The sequence below is a fragment of the Rutidosis leptorrhynchoides genome, chromosome 10 (genome assembly GCF_046630445.1).
Source record: "Rutidosis leptorrhynchoides isolate AG116_Rl617_1_P2 chromosome 10, CSIRO_AGI_Rlap_v1, whole genome shotgun sequence".
Taxonomy (NCBI): domain Eukaryota; kingdom Viridiplantae; phylum Streptophyta; class Magnoliopsida; order Asterales; family Asteraceae; genus Rutidosis; species Rutidosis leptorrhynchoides.
In genome coordinates, this window is record NC_092342.1 from 269,533,880 (window position 1) to 269,550,277 (window position 16,398).

At 34.4% G+C, this 16,398-nt stretch overlaps 2 protein-coding genes across 2 annotated transcripts; one reads left to right on the forward strand and one right to left on the reverse strand.

Annotated features, from left to right (window-relative positions):
* Window positions 1-5,244: 5,244 nt before the first annotated feature.
* LOC139872318 (long chain acyl-CoA synthetase 6, peroxisomal-like) lies at window positions 5,245-13,161 on the forward strand. Its single transcript, XM_071860167.1, has 24 exons — window positions 5,245-5,288; window positions 5,568-5,698; window positions 6,375-6,435; window positions 6,509-6,586; window positions 6,689-6,760; window positions 6,838-6,919; window positions 7,013-7,118; window positions 7,205-7,281; window positions 7,531-7,575; window positions 7,688-7,774; window positions 7,884-7,973; window positions 8,084-8,163; window positions 8,245-8,338; window positions 8,932-9,020; window positions 9,137-9,225; window positions 9,561-9,690; window positions 9,794-9,912; window positions 10,046-10,169; window positions 10,276-10,362; window positions 11,203-11,306; window positions 11,407-11,492; window positions 11,637-11,723; window positions 11,911-11,997; window positions 12,874-13,161. Exons 1-24 carry the CDS (start codon window positions 5,248-5,250, stop codon window positions 12,976-12,978), a joined length of 2,151 nt encoding a protein of 716 aa, XP_071716268.1. The 5' UTR covers window positions 5,245-5,247; the 3' UTR covers window positions 12,979-13,161.
* Window positions 13,162-13,554: 393 nt separating this feature from the next.
* On the reverse strand, window positions 13,555-16,145 carry LOC139872316 (mavicyanin-like). The gene is made up of 2 exons (XM_071860166.1): window positions 15,838-16,145; window positions 13,555-14,082 (listed from the first exon to the last, which is right to left on the reverse strand). The coding sequence occupies exons 1-2, from the start codon at window positions 16,019-16,021 to the stop codon at window positions 13,715-13,717; spliced, it is 552 nt and encodes a 183-aa protein (XP_071716267.1). The 5' UTR covers window positions 16,022-16,145; the 3' UTR covers window positions 13,555-13,714.
* Window positions 16,146-16,398: the final 253 nt, after the last annotated feature.

Here is a 16,398-nt window from a genome sequence, read left to right on the forward strand (position 1 = left end):
GCTAAACACCCAAAAGCATCCCCTATCAATACAAGCGGGAGACCACTAATCCAACCGAATACCTTTGCCTTTGTCCACGCCGGAGCCTAAAAAGGTAAACAACGAGAGGGTAAGCTAACGCTTAGTGAATGCAATAATTATACATATACATATACAACCTATCTACTTGCAATCACATCCACCAAATACCTCATACGAACTTGTAACTCAAATAGCATGTCATCAAACCCGTAATACTAACAAGTCGTACATTATCACAAAACCGCATTAGCATACACTCAACTCAATATATATAATATGCTAAACAATCAACAATCCCAATATGGTTAACCATAAATGCTATGGTGCTACCGGCTCGTGGTTCACACCATACGCAATTGAGTCATACTCTTTTATAGTGCTACCGGCTCGTGATTCACACTTTGTTTTATAGTGCTACCGGCTCGTGGTTCACACTCGATGCTACCGGCTCGTGGTTCACATCTTAGTTTATAGTGCTACCGGTTCGTGGTTAACACTCAATGCTACCGGCTCGTGGTTCACATCTTATCACACACATGTTATGGCACTACCGGCTCGATGGTTCATGCCATAACACCCACAAATAAACACGCCATATACACATACGTATAATTACTCCACTCACCTTAAAGTCTTCGTGAGAGTTAACCGAGCTTACAACCTTCAATGTAACGTACCTATTACATTAGGCACATAATCAATCACACAATCGAATTGGGTCAACTAACTCACTCAACATCCTAGCGTCATTTTGACCCTTGGTGCAAATTCGACCCATTTGCACCTTCAACCCTAAGATTAGGTCAACTTCGCCAAAACCCTAACGCTAGCCAATTATGGTCTTAACCCTTTAATACTCACAAGTTTAGTGTGTTTTCATACTCATTTCATAACCTAGGTTGCCCAAGACCCATTTGACCCATCTCAAGGTCAACACACCCATTTGGGTTACCCACACCCTAATGACACCCACTAACATTAACTACTAAGCGTGCTAGTGATTTACTAAGCTTTTAAGACCCATTTACACACCTTAACCTTTCAAAACCCTAGGTTGGTCATCTTTGAGTCTTCATGACCCAAACTTACCCAAAAACCCCCCAAATCACTAATAAATGGGTTTTAGATTCATTTCTAACCCAAACCCTAACCCTTAAACTAATCAAAGTAAAAAACATCAAGGTTAAGAATTACCAACAAAATCACCACGTAGCTAGCGGCTAGATGAACGACTTTAGAACTCGCACTAAGACCCGATTCAACCTCCTCCTTCCTTTATTGGAGCTCTCTCACTCTAGAACCTCCTCTCTCTCTAGGATTTAATGGAAGATGATAAAGTAGATGGGAAAGGAGTAATGAGGCTCACCAAAACTGATCTAGGGTCTTAAAGTCGTCCACAAAGTGAAATTACCAAGTTACCCCTTTTAAATATCAAAAACACAAAAGTTGGCTCGTCAGGCCATCTGGACGGCATCCAGAATTCTGGACGGCGTCCAGCCCTTCAAACTGGGACGGCGTCCCACCCTGTTGGACAACGTCCAACACAACTGGGAAAAACTGGATCTTACATCATATGCGCTGTGTTTTTCACCATATGCGCTTTTAATCATATGCGCTTTTCATCATATGCGCTGCACTTTTCATCAGATGCGCTTTTTATCATATGCGCTTTTCATCACATGCGCTGCGCTTTTCATCATATGCGCTTTTCATCATATGCGCTTTTTATCATATGCGCTGCGCTTTTCATCATATGTACTTTTTATGTGAATAATAAATTAATTAATTTCGTTTCATTTACTATTCATATGAATTAATTTCGATTTACTATTTTGTTAATTGAGTAATATATATACATCATATATATATTTTATTTGACGTCTCGGTGTATATGTGTGTGACTCCGAAGGCTCAAATGAATTTGACCATATAGTTATATGTTGTACCTTGCACATTAATTTTCAGTAGAAGCTTTAGATGCATATTTTTTTTTTCTTCTTGATGAACTATTTGTTTCATATCTAGCTTAGGCAATTATTGTGAACATCTGGTCCCTATAAGAGCATTTATCTTTTAGACTTTTAGTTGATTTGTACTCGTCACAATTAGGGATGGCACCCGCGGGTCGTGGATGCGGATCCATTGGATCCATCACCCGTACCCGCGGATTTTTTAGATCCGTCAACCCGCGGATCTTCATTATCGGATTTAATTTTGGATCCACGCCCGTACCCGCGGATATCCGCGGGCTACGGATTTACCCGCGGATCTTATTCAACGTATTTTTTTTCTTATTCAACGTATGTACTCTATAAGGACCGTAATATCAGTTATACAAGGAACGTATGTCACTTTTATTATTATTTTACGGAGTATTTATAATAATAATTAATATAATATTAATTACGTTAGAAATGAGAGAGAATTAAACTTTCAAATTCTTTGAAACTTAAAAAGAGAAATTTGATCTTGCAGATTTGGACGGTTGAAATAAATCAATAATTATGGATGCATGATATTGAGATTTGAAAAACTAAGTGCAACTGTGTAAATGCACAATTTGTAAAATGCGCATGTGGCATGCTCTGCTAATTATGGGTCTACTGTTCCCTTTTCTCTTCTTTTGAAGTTATATATTATTTTATTTTATGTTAAAGTACTTTATTATTAAGCTATCATATAGGATACATGAAAGCATCACACTACCAAATTATTTTGGTTGTTTCTCTTTTTCTTCTTTCTAATTGTCGACAACTATCTACCCTCAACTGTTTTCTTTCTTTTCACTATCACATATAGATATCATATACATATATTTTATGTGGATTGATTAACCGATCCCTACTTTACTCTTCTCCCTTATCCTTCTTCTAGATCACCACCATCATTTATTATCACAATCAAGAACCACCAAAGACCACTGGTTTTTCATTTCTTAAACCATGTACCACCAATTAGTATCATCAAACCAAGTGCATCTTGGAAACAAACAAATACCCTCAAAAAATTCATCTTCTGCATTTTTTTTTCCAACAACTTCATCTCCATCTTATCTCTTTCCTTTAGATCTAAAACCACTACCCTCTAAAAAATGTCATTTTTCTCCTTGTTTTCACAACACCGCTAACACCATTAAACTCTAAATCTCGTTACGATCTCAATGAGACTAACTTTTACTTCGTCTGAAAACTGACGCGCTCCGATTGCCGGAACTTCGCCGGAATAATTTTCCGGCGAGATTTGTGTTTTCTCTTCCTAAGTTGGCCTCATTTAGAAACGTTTGTTTGGTCTCTACTTTTGTATACTCAGTATTATTTATGAAAAGGTACAACACCTTTAGCACAATGTACATGTTTGTATATGTATAGATTTTTTTTAAGAGAGAAAAAATCAGTCATAGAGGATTGGAAAAAGAAAATGAACGAGTGATATGACTTGATTTCTGATATACGATGGGCCTGGTACTTTTCTGATAAGTAGACCAATTATTGTAAGTTTTATTATTTCTATCATTTTTATTACAATTTGAAAATATTGAATATACATATATTTGTAAGTTGTTTGTATTATCTATCGGGAATTTTTTCTTAAGAGTATATAAACAAAAAATTCAATAAATTGAAAGAAATTATATGTGAACCACAACAACAACAACAAAAAATGGATGTATGTTCTGTTTTCAAAAAGACATCTAAATTCAAGTAGTAGCTAACTACAAAGGTAATCCTTAATATAAGTAAATTGATCGAGTGTCGAGTACCACAAATGTGTTTTAATTATCAAAAAGTCATCTTACAATTTGTAGTCGTTATTATTATTTTTATTTATTTCCTTTTATCATGTGTTTATTAAATCATGTATGGAGTACCTGATGTATCAATGGTGGAAGAACCCAAGCTAATAAATTCTTGATCAAAAGACACATATGAGGTTTCAAGATCTTCCAGCGGTGGAGGACGGTGGCCGACGGGAGCTCTTCGTGCTGATAACGTGTTGTAATTTAGTAGTATATAACTACCTTTAGTGGCCTATTTTCAATTTATGTGAAAGAAGAAAAAATAGAGTAAATTCTTATTGAAGAATGGTGTACATATCTTTACAATTGGGTGATTATTTATAATACTAAAACTTAACTGTACATTACTCGTTTTCATCTTCAATTATAGAGTAGGTGAAATAGTAATCAATGATTCATAATTTTACTATGCAAATAACTATTCCTCTGCATGCGTATGTAAACAGAATTATCATCCATATTTGACTTTTACTCCATATATCATAACACAAACAATTAGTTTCAGTTATTGTTTGTAGTGTGTACACGTATTAACGTGTATAACAGTAGTAAACTAGTCCGGATCCGGCCCGCGCGATGCGGCGGGGGCTTTCGGCTTGTGTATTCGTAGCGTTGCGTATTTACAGAGGGGAAAACGACTCATGTCTTAAGCGCCGTTTTAGATGTCGTTGTCATAAACGTTTTTTAAAGAGTGTCCGTTTCGAACGTAGTTAGTTTCATTTTGTTCATAAATTTTTTTCGAGTGTAACGATGCAGTCGGAAAAATTTAGCTTACAGAAAGATACGGGCTGTCGTTGTGTTAAACGTTTTTTATAACGTGTCCGTTTCTTGTATAGTTAGTCCTGTTGGGTTCGTGAGACTTTTTCGAGTTGAACGGTGGTCTCGAAAAAATTTAACTCGCACCGAGCGAGAAGATAGGGCCCGTTAAAAATTCGGGTGGAATTAGTTTCTTTTGTATTAATAAAATTATATAATTACGCTTTCTACCCCCGAAAAAGTGTAAACTCGATGGATCGTTGTGTAAAGTAAGCGGAAGGTGAGGGACGGGTTGTAGTGTGAACGCAAACTCAAAACTACGTTTCGAAACAACTGAAAGTACGCTACTTTCGGGCATGGCTTTTAGCATATAAGATATATAAGATATATAATATAATATAATATAATATAATATAATATAATATAATATAATATAATGACTCATTTATTGTATATTATGCATACATCTTGCTTAATTCTATAAATATCCGATATAAAAACTATTCATTATCGTAATTCAGACACTTCCGCAGCTAAGATTACACCTAGTTAGTTACATAAACAGTCATATTACACATATATTCAAATTCATATTCATATTAGTTACATAAACAATAAACAATGTTAGTTATATTACATAAACAAGTCATATTAGTTACATGTCACATGTCTGTATGGATGTGTGCCGACGAGATGAGCACACATTCGTTGAAAGGTTTATTATCATCGCATTTCTTATTTATATTTCAGTCAAAAACTAAAATATATAAATATATACGGAGTAGCATTCAATTTAGGAGTCCGTACTAATTATTATTTAATTAAATTAAAATTAAATACTCCGTACATACACAATCATATCTTATCTCTCTAAAAATACAATACGGTTCAATATTTCATTCTTCATTTTAACTTCATTCTCCTTCTAAATTTTATATATATTTTACATTTTAAAATTTTAATTTAGATCACCTTGAATCTCACATTTACACAGTTCCGGAGATAATTCAATGGAGTCAAAAGCTAGTCGCCGGCTTCAAACAATTCAGAATCACGTTACCACTCCCGCCGTCGATCCTCCGTCAATCGTGCAACCGCACCAGACCGCCGGCGAGTTTTATTCCGGTATACTGTCTCTTTATACACATAAATGTACTGTTAATTTACGATTCATTTTGAGTTTGAGTTTGTGTAGGTTAACAGATATTGAATTAATTTAAGTTAGGAATTAGGTAATGCATATTTATGTGATTTAAATTTTTACTTTAATTTATACGGAGTTACTTTAGAATCTGGTATTTCAAATCAGCTGAATTTTGGGTCAGTAAAGTAACTATGTAAGGATATACTTTAGCATCTGATATAGACATAGGTAAATTAATGTAAGAATTATTTACTTTGACTGTTGGCAAGCAAAATTAAGTTTTAACTTAGGGCGGTCTAATACTATTTTAATCATGTCCAATTAATTTAATCTAGGATCATTACTGTTTTCAAATTGATCATGATTCCATTATTTATTGAATTGAAAGTGACAGTATATAATTATCTAATTATCAGTTTTATAATAAAGTAGGTACTTTGGTTTTAAAAGCATATATGATGATAAAGGGGACTTTTTTAGTAGATTAATTTGTTGAAGGATACGTCAAATGTTCCTCGTGTTGCGTTCGTGATTTATTAATAAATGTTGAATATCAGTTGATGTACACAATTTTGTATGAATATCATTTTTGCATTGCATTTTAATATCAGAAAAATATAAAATATAATATAATTACTAATGTTGATGACATGGCAGAACAAGGGTACAGTGTTATCCTTCCAGAGAAATTGCAAACAGGGAAGTGGAATGTATACAGGTATTGCTAGTTAGTTTGTCTTAAAAGCATTGACCGATGAAACTTTGACTTATATATATTTCCTATGTGATAGATCTGCTGCTTCTCCTTTGAAGCTTGTTAGTCGATTTCCTGATCATCCAGACATTGGCACCTTGCATGATAATTTTGTGTAAGTTTACTTTGGTTCTGCATTGTTCATCGATATTGTTTTTGTTATGCCGGATCTTGGAAAGGAACTAACCCATATGTTTTACTCTTTATCAAAATATAGGTACGCATCAGAAACCTTTCGAGATTACAAGTATTTGGGCACACGATTTGGTCCAGATGGAACTGTTGGAGAGTATGTTACGTAGTTCTTTTATTTGTATGCCAGGTCCGTGTATGCATAATTTGTAATACATATGCATGCGTTTACAGGTACAGGTGGACAACTTATGGTGAAGTAGCCAAGGCTCGATCAGCTATTGGCTCTGGATTAGTGGCCCATGGAATACCAATGGCATGCCACCTATATATCTTTTTTTATTATTTATTTATATTTATATATTTATTATTTTAATATCTTATAGCTCTGTATGGTTAATTGTAATAGGGATCATGTATCGGTCTATATTTTATCAACAGACCAGAGTGGATGATTGTTGATCACGCTTGTTCTGCATATTCATACATATCTGTCCCTTTATACGATACCCTTGGTATGCTGCTCATTTTTTTATGAAAGTGTTTGTTCGATTTTCTTTAATTTGCAGATGTGCTAAATAGTTTTTACGGAATCTTGCAGGCCCGGATGCTGTGAAATTTATTGTGAATCATTCTTCTGCACAAGCCATATTTTGTGTGCCAGAAACATTGCATATTGTAAGTTAAATGATTTTCACAAGATTAGGTGCTTAATGTCTCATAATTCAGTTGAGAATCATATTTTAGTATTTAGCTAGCGTGCATTGACTTTGGTTAATTAGCTATTATAATTAATAATTAGCATGTTTAACTACCGCAGTTCTCTAATCCAAAAAATAGCTTTGACCTGATTTTTTCTCTTAAGTTTACTGAGAAAGTGTTTTTCTCCATATTGAAGCACATGTAGTTAATAGTTTGATATTTCAGATACTGAGCTTTTTGTCCGAGATTCCTTCCGTGCGTTTGATAGTGGTACGATGATCAATATTCGTTTTTGTTTGTAACTAATTTCACCGAAAAGTTTTGTTTCTTAACTGATGCTAAAACCCTCAAGCACTCCTGTATACTGGTGACATATATATAGGTAGTTGGAGGCGTTGATGTACTAATGCCATCTCTTCCATCAGCAACAGGTGTTGAGGTTATGTCATTCTCAAAATTAATTACTCTGGTAATTTCAACTTCTTTTATTAAATAATTAGTTAAAATCAACAACTTTTTATTAGTTTTCTTCCATTTGATTATTGATTTGTTTGTCGAATAAAATGGTGCATTTTTAGGGAAGTAACAACCATCACCCATTTCGTCCACCAAAACCAGATGATGTAGCTACAATATGCTACACAAGTGGTACAACTGGGACTCCAAAGGTTTCTGTTTCTCATGAACTCATGTTTTTTTTTATCACTCGTAGGGGTCTGGGCCCCACAAAGAGTTATTTCTTATTTTAAGTGGACTTTTTTGTTTTGTTACATGTAAGGGGGCTGTACTATCCCATGGGAACCTGATAGCAAATGTTGCTGGTGGAAGTATTGGAATTAAATTCTATCCTTCAGATGTGTGAGTATTGATACAGTATTAGCAATTCTTTATTCTTGTGAATTCGTTTGTAAACTGATACTGCTCATACTTTTTTCACAGTTATATATCTTATCTTCCTTTGGCACATATATATGAAAGGTCTAATCAGGTCATATTGGTGTACTATGGCGGCTCAGTTGGATTTTATCAAGGAGTAAGAGACATAAAAATTATTAACTCATGACATTAAATAATTTAACATACTTAATGGTATCATGACACAGTCATTGTGGTCAATATGGGTGCATCGGGTTAGAATTGATACTGATGTAACCAGTCATGACATATAACTTAATTATTTATTGTCTGGTTGGCTTAAGTTGACCCAGGACACTTATTGTCCTTTCTCTTGAATGCGTAATTAGTGCGATAAATATGAGCAGATAAGTATATATTGTATAGTAATAGTAATATGATGAAATTCTGAATAAAAACAATGTGTAAATCAAAAACACACTTCGAGTGGCATTCGGTTCATTTGACCAATTTCGAGTATGCTAAATGTTTTTAAGCTATTCGAGCCCTTAAAGATAAATACATCCCAGATTGACCCATTCATAAGTAGATGACTAAATGGGCATAGATTGCTACTTCTATGATGAAATTCCACATACGAGTGCTCCAATCTGTCCTAATATATATAGTTACCATGTTTGTAAAAGTATAATTTTTTTTCAACTGTTTGAGTTTTATGTTATAACATGTTGGTCAGCTTTAGTGATTTACACGGCTTGTCCATTTTTGTAGGACAACATGAAATTATTGGATGACGTGGCTGCATTAAGACCGACCGTCTTCTGTAGTGTTCCTCGATTATATAATAGAATACATGATGGGTATGATCAGTGGTTTATTTTTTTTTTATTTTTAATTGAAAGTGGCGTACTTTATGGTTCTTTATTTTGCAACCGTTGTGGCTTAGCAAATTCTAAGTCAATTCATAATTTTGCAGCATTATAAATGCCGTGAAGTCATCTGGAGGTCTTAGGGAAAGGATTTTTAACGCTGCATATAATGCAAAGAGGCAAGCATTACTTAATGGTAATGTTTTTTTTTTATCACTTTATTCAATTCATTATTGAAGAAAATATTTATTTTAAATTTAAATCATAAATTTGAATACATAAGGATGGGACTATTGCATGAGTTTTTGATTATTCTTTTTAAACTAGTCTTCTTTCTTTCTAGTTGAATAGTGGAAGAATTTATCAATACCAAATTGAATTTTCAATTATAGATCATACAAGTTCTTTATAATTAATTGACTGAAATCGGTTATAGCTATATGTAATGCATTATTACATTCAATTATGTCTATATTAACTTTTGAATATTGCGATCTGCTAATTTCTGTAGTTAATTTTGAAAAAATTTAGGCAAAAAGGCATCTCCTATGTGGGAAAGGTTAGTATTCAACAAAATAAAAGACAAGCTTGGTGGACGTGTTCGCTTTATGGTTTCAGGGGCCTCACCCCTATCTGCTGATGTCATGGATTTCCTTAAAGTGTAAGCTATTTTTTACTATCACCAAATGTGCGTGTTAACTTGTTATTGGCATGTTAACACATTGTTAAATATTTTCTAACGGTAAATAAGTGGGATTTTTCAGGTGCTTTGGTTGTCCGGTAATGGAAGGGTATGGAATGACAGAGAGTTCTTGTGTTATCACTTGTATGCAAGAGGATGATATCCTCTCGGGTCACGTGGGCCCTCCTAATCCTGCTTGTGGTCAGTTTTAGCATTTTAACGTGCTCTTTTTTGAATTTAATTTTTTGTTAGAAACTGTTACTTTTGTCAAAACTTACAAAAGTAAAGATGCATATATACATCAGATTATTCATGTATAATATTACTGTTTCAGAGGTAAAGCTTGTGGATGTTCCTGAAATGAATTATACATCAGAAGATCAACCATACCCTCGTGGTGAGATCTGTGTGAGGGGACCGATTGTTTTCCAAGGCTACTACAAAGACGAAGTGCAAACGTATAACTCTTAACCTTTTGTGCATATTGCTTGTTCATATATAAACTGACGTATTGAACTGTTGTTTGAGTTGGTTGTTATACTAACATTAAACAAAATTGTGCAGTAGAGAAGTTATCGATGAAGAAGGATGGCTTCATACCGGAGACATAGGGTTGTGGTCCCCTGGAGGCCGCTTAAAGATCATTGATAGGTATGATCTAAGAACAATGAAGGAAATTGCTAGACGTCTTAAATATATTAGACCGCTTAAAGTAAAGTTATTATGGAGGTCTTAAACGTTACAAATACTCTTTTGGCTACCTTTGATCTTTTCCCATTTAGCTATTTTCTAATTTAACGTATTAGACCCATCCATAAGTAAATGCGTCAAAATCCACCCCAATATGAATTACTACAATTAAGCAATGTTACAGAAATCGGAATTACTCGGCGGGTAGTCGGTATTTGCAACTCGGGGTGTACTCGGCGAGTACTAGGATTCGGTCAAACTTGGTTAAAACTCGAAATTACTCTGAAAATCGTCCAGATTCCGGTCATAACGAGGCCAAAACTCGGTATTACTCGGAAACAGTCAAAACTCGGTAAAAAAATCAGTCAAAGTGAAACTTGATCACCACCCGAGTACTCCCTCAGTTGCCAAGTACTCTTTAATATGTCCCGACCGAGTACTCTCAAGTAGCGATTATTGCAACCCTTTGCATTTAACTGACATATTATGGCTGCTACAAGCAGTGGCGGAATTTTTCACCGGGGGCGAAGTTTTTTTTAAAAGCGTAGCAACTTTTTTTTTGGGCAAAATATGGAGGTTTTTGGGCAATATATGGAGGCTTTGGGGGGAAAATATAGACATTATGGCCAAAAAAAAAAAAAAAAAACACTGGGGGCAAAATCGAAAAATCCAAATCTTTTGCACTAAAAATTACAAATCCACTGGGGGCGGGTGCCCCGCCTTGTCCCGTCATATTTTCGCCAGTGGCTACAAGCTATTGAAGACTTGCGGATTAATGCAATTATTCTTTTTTCATGTCAGGAAAAAGAATATTTTTAAATTGGCACAAGGAGAGTATATAGCCCCAGAGAAAATTGAAAATGTATATGCCAAGTGCAAGTTTGTAGCACAATGCTTTGTTTACGGTACGAAACCAATCATCTCAACTGACTCCCTACTCTGCACGTAATCACTTTGTTAATGGTTCCATTTTGCTCGTATCATTTACTTTTTGGTTACAAATAGGTGACAGCTTTAACTCCTCCCTAGTAGCCGTTGTCTGTGTGGACCCCGATATGCTCAAGGCATGGGCAGTTAAGGAGGGAATAAAGGTAATAATCATAATTTGGAGTGCACTGAATATTTATATTCACAGAATCGAGGCCTATTTTGGGATAGCTCGATCCATTTTGAGAGAATTTACCCTTTTCTTCAAAAGATATATATTAACAATTACTGTGTAACTTGTATCGTAGTTTGAAAGTTTAGAACAGCTGTGCAACGACCCAAGGGCAAGAACCGCTGTCCTTGCTGACATGGATCAAACTGGAAAGGAAGCTCAGGTAACATCTCTGATGGATTGTTTCAAATTGGCTATCCATTTGTTATAAATGAATAAGTCATATATATATATATATATATATATATATATATATATATATATATATATATATATATATATATATATATATATATATATATATATATATATATATACTTGATTTCTTATATATTGGTAATTGAATGCAGCTGAGAGGCTTCGAGTTTGTAAAAGCCATCACGTTGGTAGCTGAACCATTCACTATGGAGAACGGTTTGCTTACTCCAACGTTTAAGGTAAGTCCCAGCTTGACAAATATAGATACGCTATCTATATTTTCTTTTAAAAAAATTTACTGATATAGCAATATAAGTGGGTCGGGATCAATGGGAACACCTTTTCGTATACTTTTTACTATATACTGGATAGTTAATGCCTTAGATCGGATCACAACTTCTTTATTACTCTAATGATACCATGGTTGCGGCGGCCGTTGCGGCGGCCGTTGCGACGGTTTGGTGACTAGCCCATCCCATTTCGCCCTATACGTCTAATTAGTCGGTCAATGCTAAAAAGTCAGGTCAAAGTCAGTTTTTTGTCTGGACTCGTTCTAGTCTAAACGATAATCCCAAGCCCATTTAAAAATTAACTAGGAAAAAACACCGACTTACATAGTATCCCTTAAAGATAACTTAATAAATACGCTATAATTATATATAAAAAAACATTATTAAAAACCTATGTATTATTTAAACTAACACCACATTATCTTATTTCTAAACCATTATTTTAAAATATTTATTTAATATATTTATATTTGAAAGTCAACGTTAGTCAACATCCGTCTCAACCCTGTATCGATCGACTCGACCTTTCAAGGTCTTACCCGACTCGTCTCCGTCTTCGCGTCTTTTTCAACCTTCAATGATACTAACCTTCTTTTAGAAATAAGTAAAAGTTGCTATATGCATTGACCAATTTCCTTTTAGTCAGCTCTTCTTTTGTTACTTATTTAATCTATTTTAGATAAATGACTACACAATTTGACCAATTGATATTTCCGTGAGTTAGAATTGCCATATCTAGCAACGGCAATGATGAACAAATATTTTGAGGTTATAAATTTGCTGCCAACGAAGCATTACAAATAATATCCCATTGTTGTGTTGCAGATTAAGAGGCCACAAGCAAAGGCATACTTTGCAAAAGCGATAGCTGATATGTATAAAGAGGTTTCAGCATCCGAATCTTCAGGGCTAAGAGTTGTATCAAAATAACCAGGGCTGAGGTATTGTTGCAAGTGTTGTCAAAACTATTATTGGGAGACAAACTCATTTATAACATTTGTGCTATATATTACTGACCATATTATTGTGTATACGAATACAAATTTATTGTGAACTTAGTTTGCTTACCCCTATAATCAGGTTTGACTTAATGTATGGAAAGTTTGATCTTGAGTCTTGACACTTATAAGACAAAATTGCACGGTTGGTCCCTGTGGTTTACATCAAATGAATGAAGTCGTTGGTCTCTGATTTTTTTTTCCGAAGTGGATAGTCCCTGTGGTTTACAAAATGGGCGTGAGTAGTCCATGTGGTTGTTTTTTTATGGGCGTGGAGTGGTCCCTGTCACTGTTTACAAAATCAGCGTGGTTGGTCCCCGTTAGGAACCACCCACTAGATGTTTGTAAACCATAGGGACCAACCACTTTGAAGAAAAATGCCAGGGACCAACGACTTCATTTGATATAAACCACAGGGACCAGCCGTGCAGTTTTGCCCACTTATAATCAGGTAGTGTGGTTCGGTTTGCAAAAACTCTATCACAATGTTATTAGTTTTTGCATCAACAGCTACACGACTGGTTTGTTTAAAAAGGTAAAGGAGAATCGATCTTCATTACATAAAAACGTCATAATGTTTTAAAAAAATTTATTGAGATTCATACAAAATGTTAATTGGTATGCCTACTTCTACAAGAATTGAAACTAAGTGCAAACAGATCGAAGCATCAAACAATGCCACCAAAAACAGCTACAAGTAATCCCAGTTTTATAAGCGATAATGGAGTAGCAGAATTAGGCTTATTTGATGTGGAACTTGTCGGAGCAGATGGAGATGGTGAGGAAGGCAATGCTATTGGTGATGGAGTTGGAGCTGATGTAGAAGAAACTAGTCGTTGAACGTTGATATCAACCTTTTGACCCGCTTGACAATGACCTGGGACGGCGCACAGGTAAAAATGGTGGCCGTATGTCTTGATGATGATCGAGTCGTTGCCAGTAGAGTGGGTGGCAATGGGTGCAGAAATATTGCATGATCTATAGTCTGCATGTGTCACTTGCATCACATTGTGAAATTGCTTGTTGTATGTAAAAACTGAAACAATTAACAATAAACGGTGTAAAAATTGAAACAATTAACAATAAACGGATAAGGTTTTTTCAGTTCACGCTATCCGAAGAAAGAAAATATTTTTACTCATATGTACGCAGCCTAAAAAGGTTATCTCGTGACCGAACCACAAAAAAAAAAAAAAAAAAAAAAAAAAAAAAAAAAAAATAGTTTTAGTGACAACGACTATACTGTCACTAACACCGCCACATAAATGGTCATCAAGTTAACTTAGTGTGACTACAATATGTTGATCACTTCTTCTCACGGTAGAATAGTGACAAAACAGTATTAGAGATCAAAATACTTAAATTTAATCACTATAATGACTTAGTCACTTAGGTCACTAATAGCGTATCGTGACCAAAACTCAATAATGACTTTTAATGATAACTAAATAACATTATTAGTGATCAAGTAAAAAGTGTTACCTAAAAAATGGTTAATAATGACCATTTTCTTGTAGTGTTGTTCCCGACCATTTTTTCCTGACAACCCAATATATAGTGAGTTGGATCCTAAAACATCTTAGAAAAAGATATCAGGACCTCAACTGACCTCAACCACTAGACTATCTTGAGATATCATAACTTTTTTGATAAATTCACCAACATTTTTTTTTTTTACGAAAAAAACCGAAACTTATATATATATATATATATATATATATATATATATATATATATATATATATATATATATATATATATATATATATATATATATATATATAGTGGTAGGATCAAGAGGGAAGTAACCATTCGGGGGGAAGCGGGGGGAAGCAAAAATTTTTTTTTTTTTTTTTTTTGTTTTTTGAAAAAACTTTGTTCACGAACATTATAGATGAGATGAAAATATGAACATTTAGTAGAGACACTTTGTGATAAATGTTTTTATTTTGGCGGAAAAACGCTCGAAGAAGTAATATATAACAATTATCGTGTTTTTCGAGCGTATTTTGAGGTTTTAGCTATTGGGGTTTAGATATTAGGGTTTATAGGGTTTAGATATTAGGGTTTAGAAATTTAGGGTTTAGGGTTTAGATTTAGGATTTAGATTGAGTTTTTAACACGAACGGTTTAGAGTTTAGGGTTTAGGGTTTAGGGTTTATGGTTTGGTGTTTTGGGATTATGGAATAAACCCAAAACACCAAACCCTAAACCCTAAACTCTAAACTCTAAATCGGGCTAAATTTTACTTCACAAAACATGGGGAAAAAAAACGTTCATATTCTTCACGAACAATATTTTCTTGAATGTTATTTTTGTCGATCGTTTTTCCGCCTAAATAATAACATTCATCACGAAGTGTCGCTTCTAAATGTTCATATTTTCGTGTGATCGGAAAAAAAAAATTCAAAAAAAAAAACGAAAAAAAAAAAAAATTTGCTTCCCCCGCTTCCCCCGATTGGTTACTTCCCCATTGATCCTGCCCCTATATATATATACGGAAAACGTTTTTGAAAAGAAAACGTCTTCAAACAAAAGAAAAGATGCAAGAGAGAACCTCGAAGCTCGTATCTAGAAAGCGTCAAAAACATACAAACATTATAAATTAAGAGGTTATACACCCTTCAATGCATGCATCTTATTTATGGTTTCTGAAATTAGCATATGGTAATACACCTAAAACTGTGGTTAACTACAAGTATATGGTAAAGTAACCAATCTTTAACACTAAATCAAAAAGTAAAAGGCAGGAAGAGAAAAAAGAATTAAAAAGGGTAAATTGGGTACATACCAATAGTATCACCAAGTTTGAAGGTTTTAGTAGCAGCCCAGTTTTTGTAATCAACATTACCAATTGTAGTCCATCCAGCTGAGTCTCCAACTGTATGTACAGCTCCACTGGCAATCTCCACCACTGAACCACAAACCACAATGGTCATAAACAACACTGCACCCACCATGTCTTTATGATCCATATATATCTTTGGGTATTTAGTATAGTCTTGACTCAAAGGTTTAAAGGTAACTGAAGCATATAATATAATATCATTAACCTGTTTATAAGGAAGTAGAATATTCGTATGTACGTGTGAAAGGAGTCCTTATCTTTATAGGTGGTGGTTGGGTCATTTAAGTTGGGTACATGTTTGTCTTATAATATAAAGAGTAAAGTTTACTTACTTTTCTAATAAGCATTATTCCACTACAAGCCTAACTTCATTCTTTTTATCTTTAAGTGTGCATTTTTATACAATTTTAATAAATAATTATTCCTGATTTTGTATATATTATGCTTAGTTACATGCATGGAAGGCCCGGAGGGAAGCAACGTGATCTACCGCTGGGCACAAGG

What these genes read in the sequence shown, in the direction of transcription:
- LOC139872318 (XM_071860167.1), top strand. Translation starts at nt 5,248, where the DNA reads ATGGATGTGTGCCGACGAGATGAGCACACATTCGTTGAAAG. An exon ending in CCCTTTATACGATACCCTTG is followed by an intron (nt 7,119 to 7,204) that starts GTATGCTGCTCA and finishes GGAATCTTGCAG; the next exon opens with GCCCGGATGCTGTGAAATTT. An exon ending in GTCATGGATTTCCTTAAAGT is followed by an intron (nt 9,691 to 9,793) that starts GTAAGCTATTTT and finishes GGGATTTTTCAG; the next exon opens with GTGCTTTGGTTGTCCGGTAA.
- LOC139872316 (XM_071860166.1), bottom strand. Translation starts at nt 16,021, where the DNA reads ATGGATCATAAAGACATGGTGGGTGCAGTGTTGTTTATGACCATTGTG. An exon ending in CAAACTTGGTGATACTATTG is followed by an intron (nt 14,083 to 15,837) that starts GTATGTACCCAA and finishes TAATTGTTTCAG; the next exon opens with TTTTTACATACAACAAGCAA.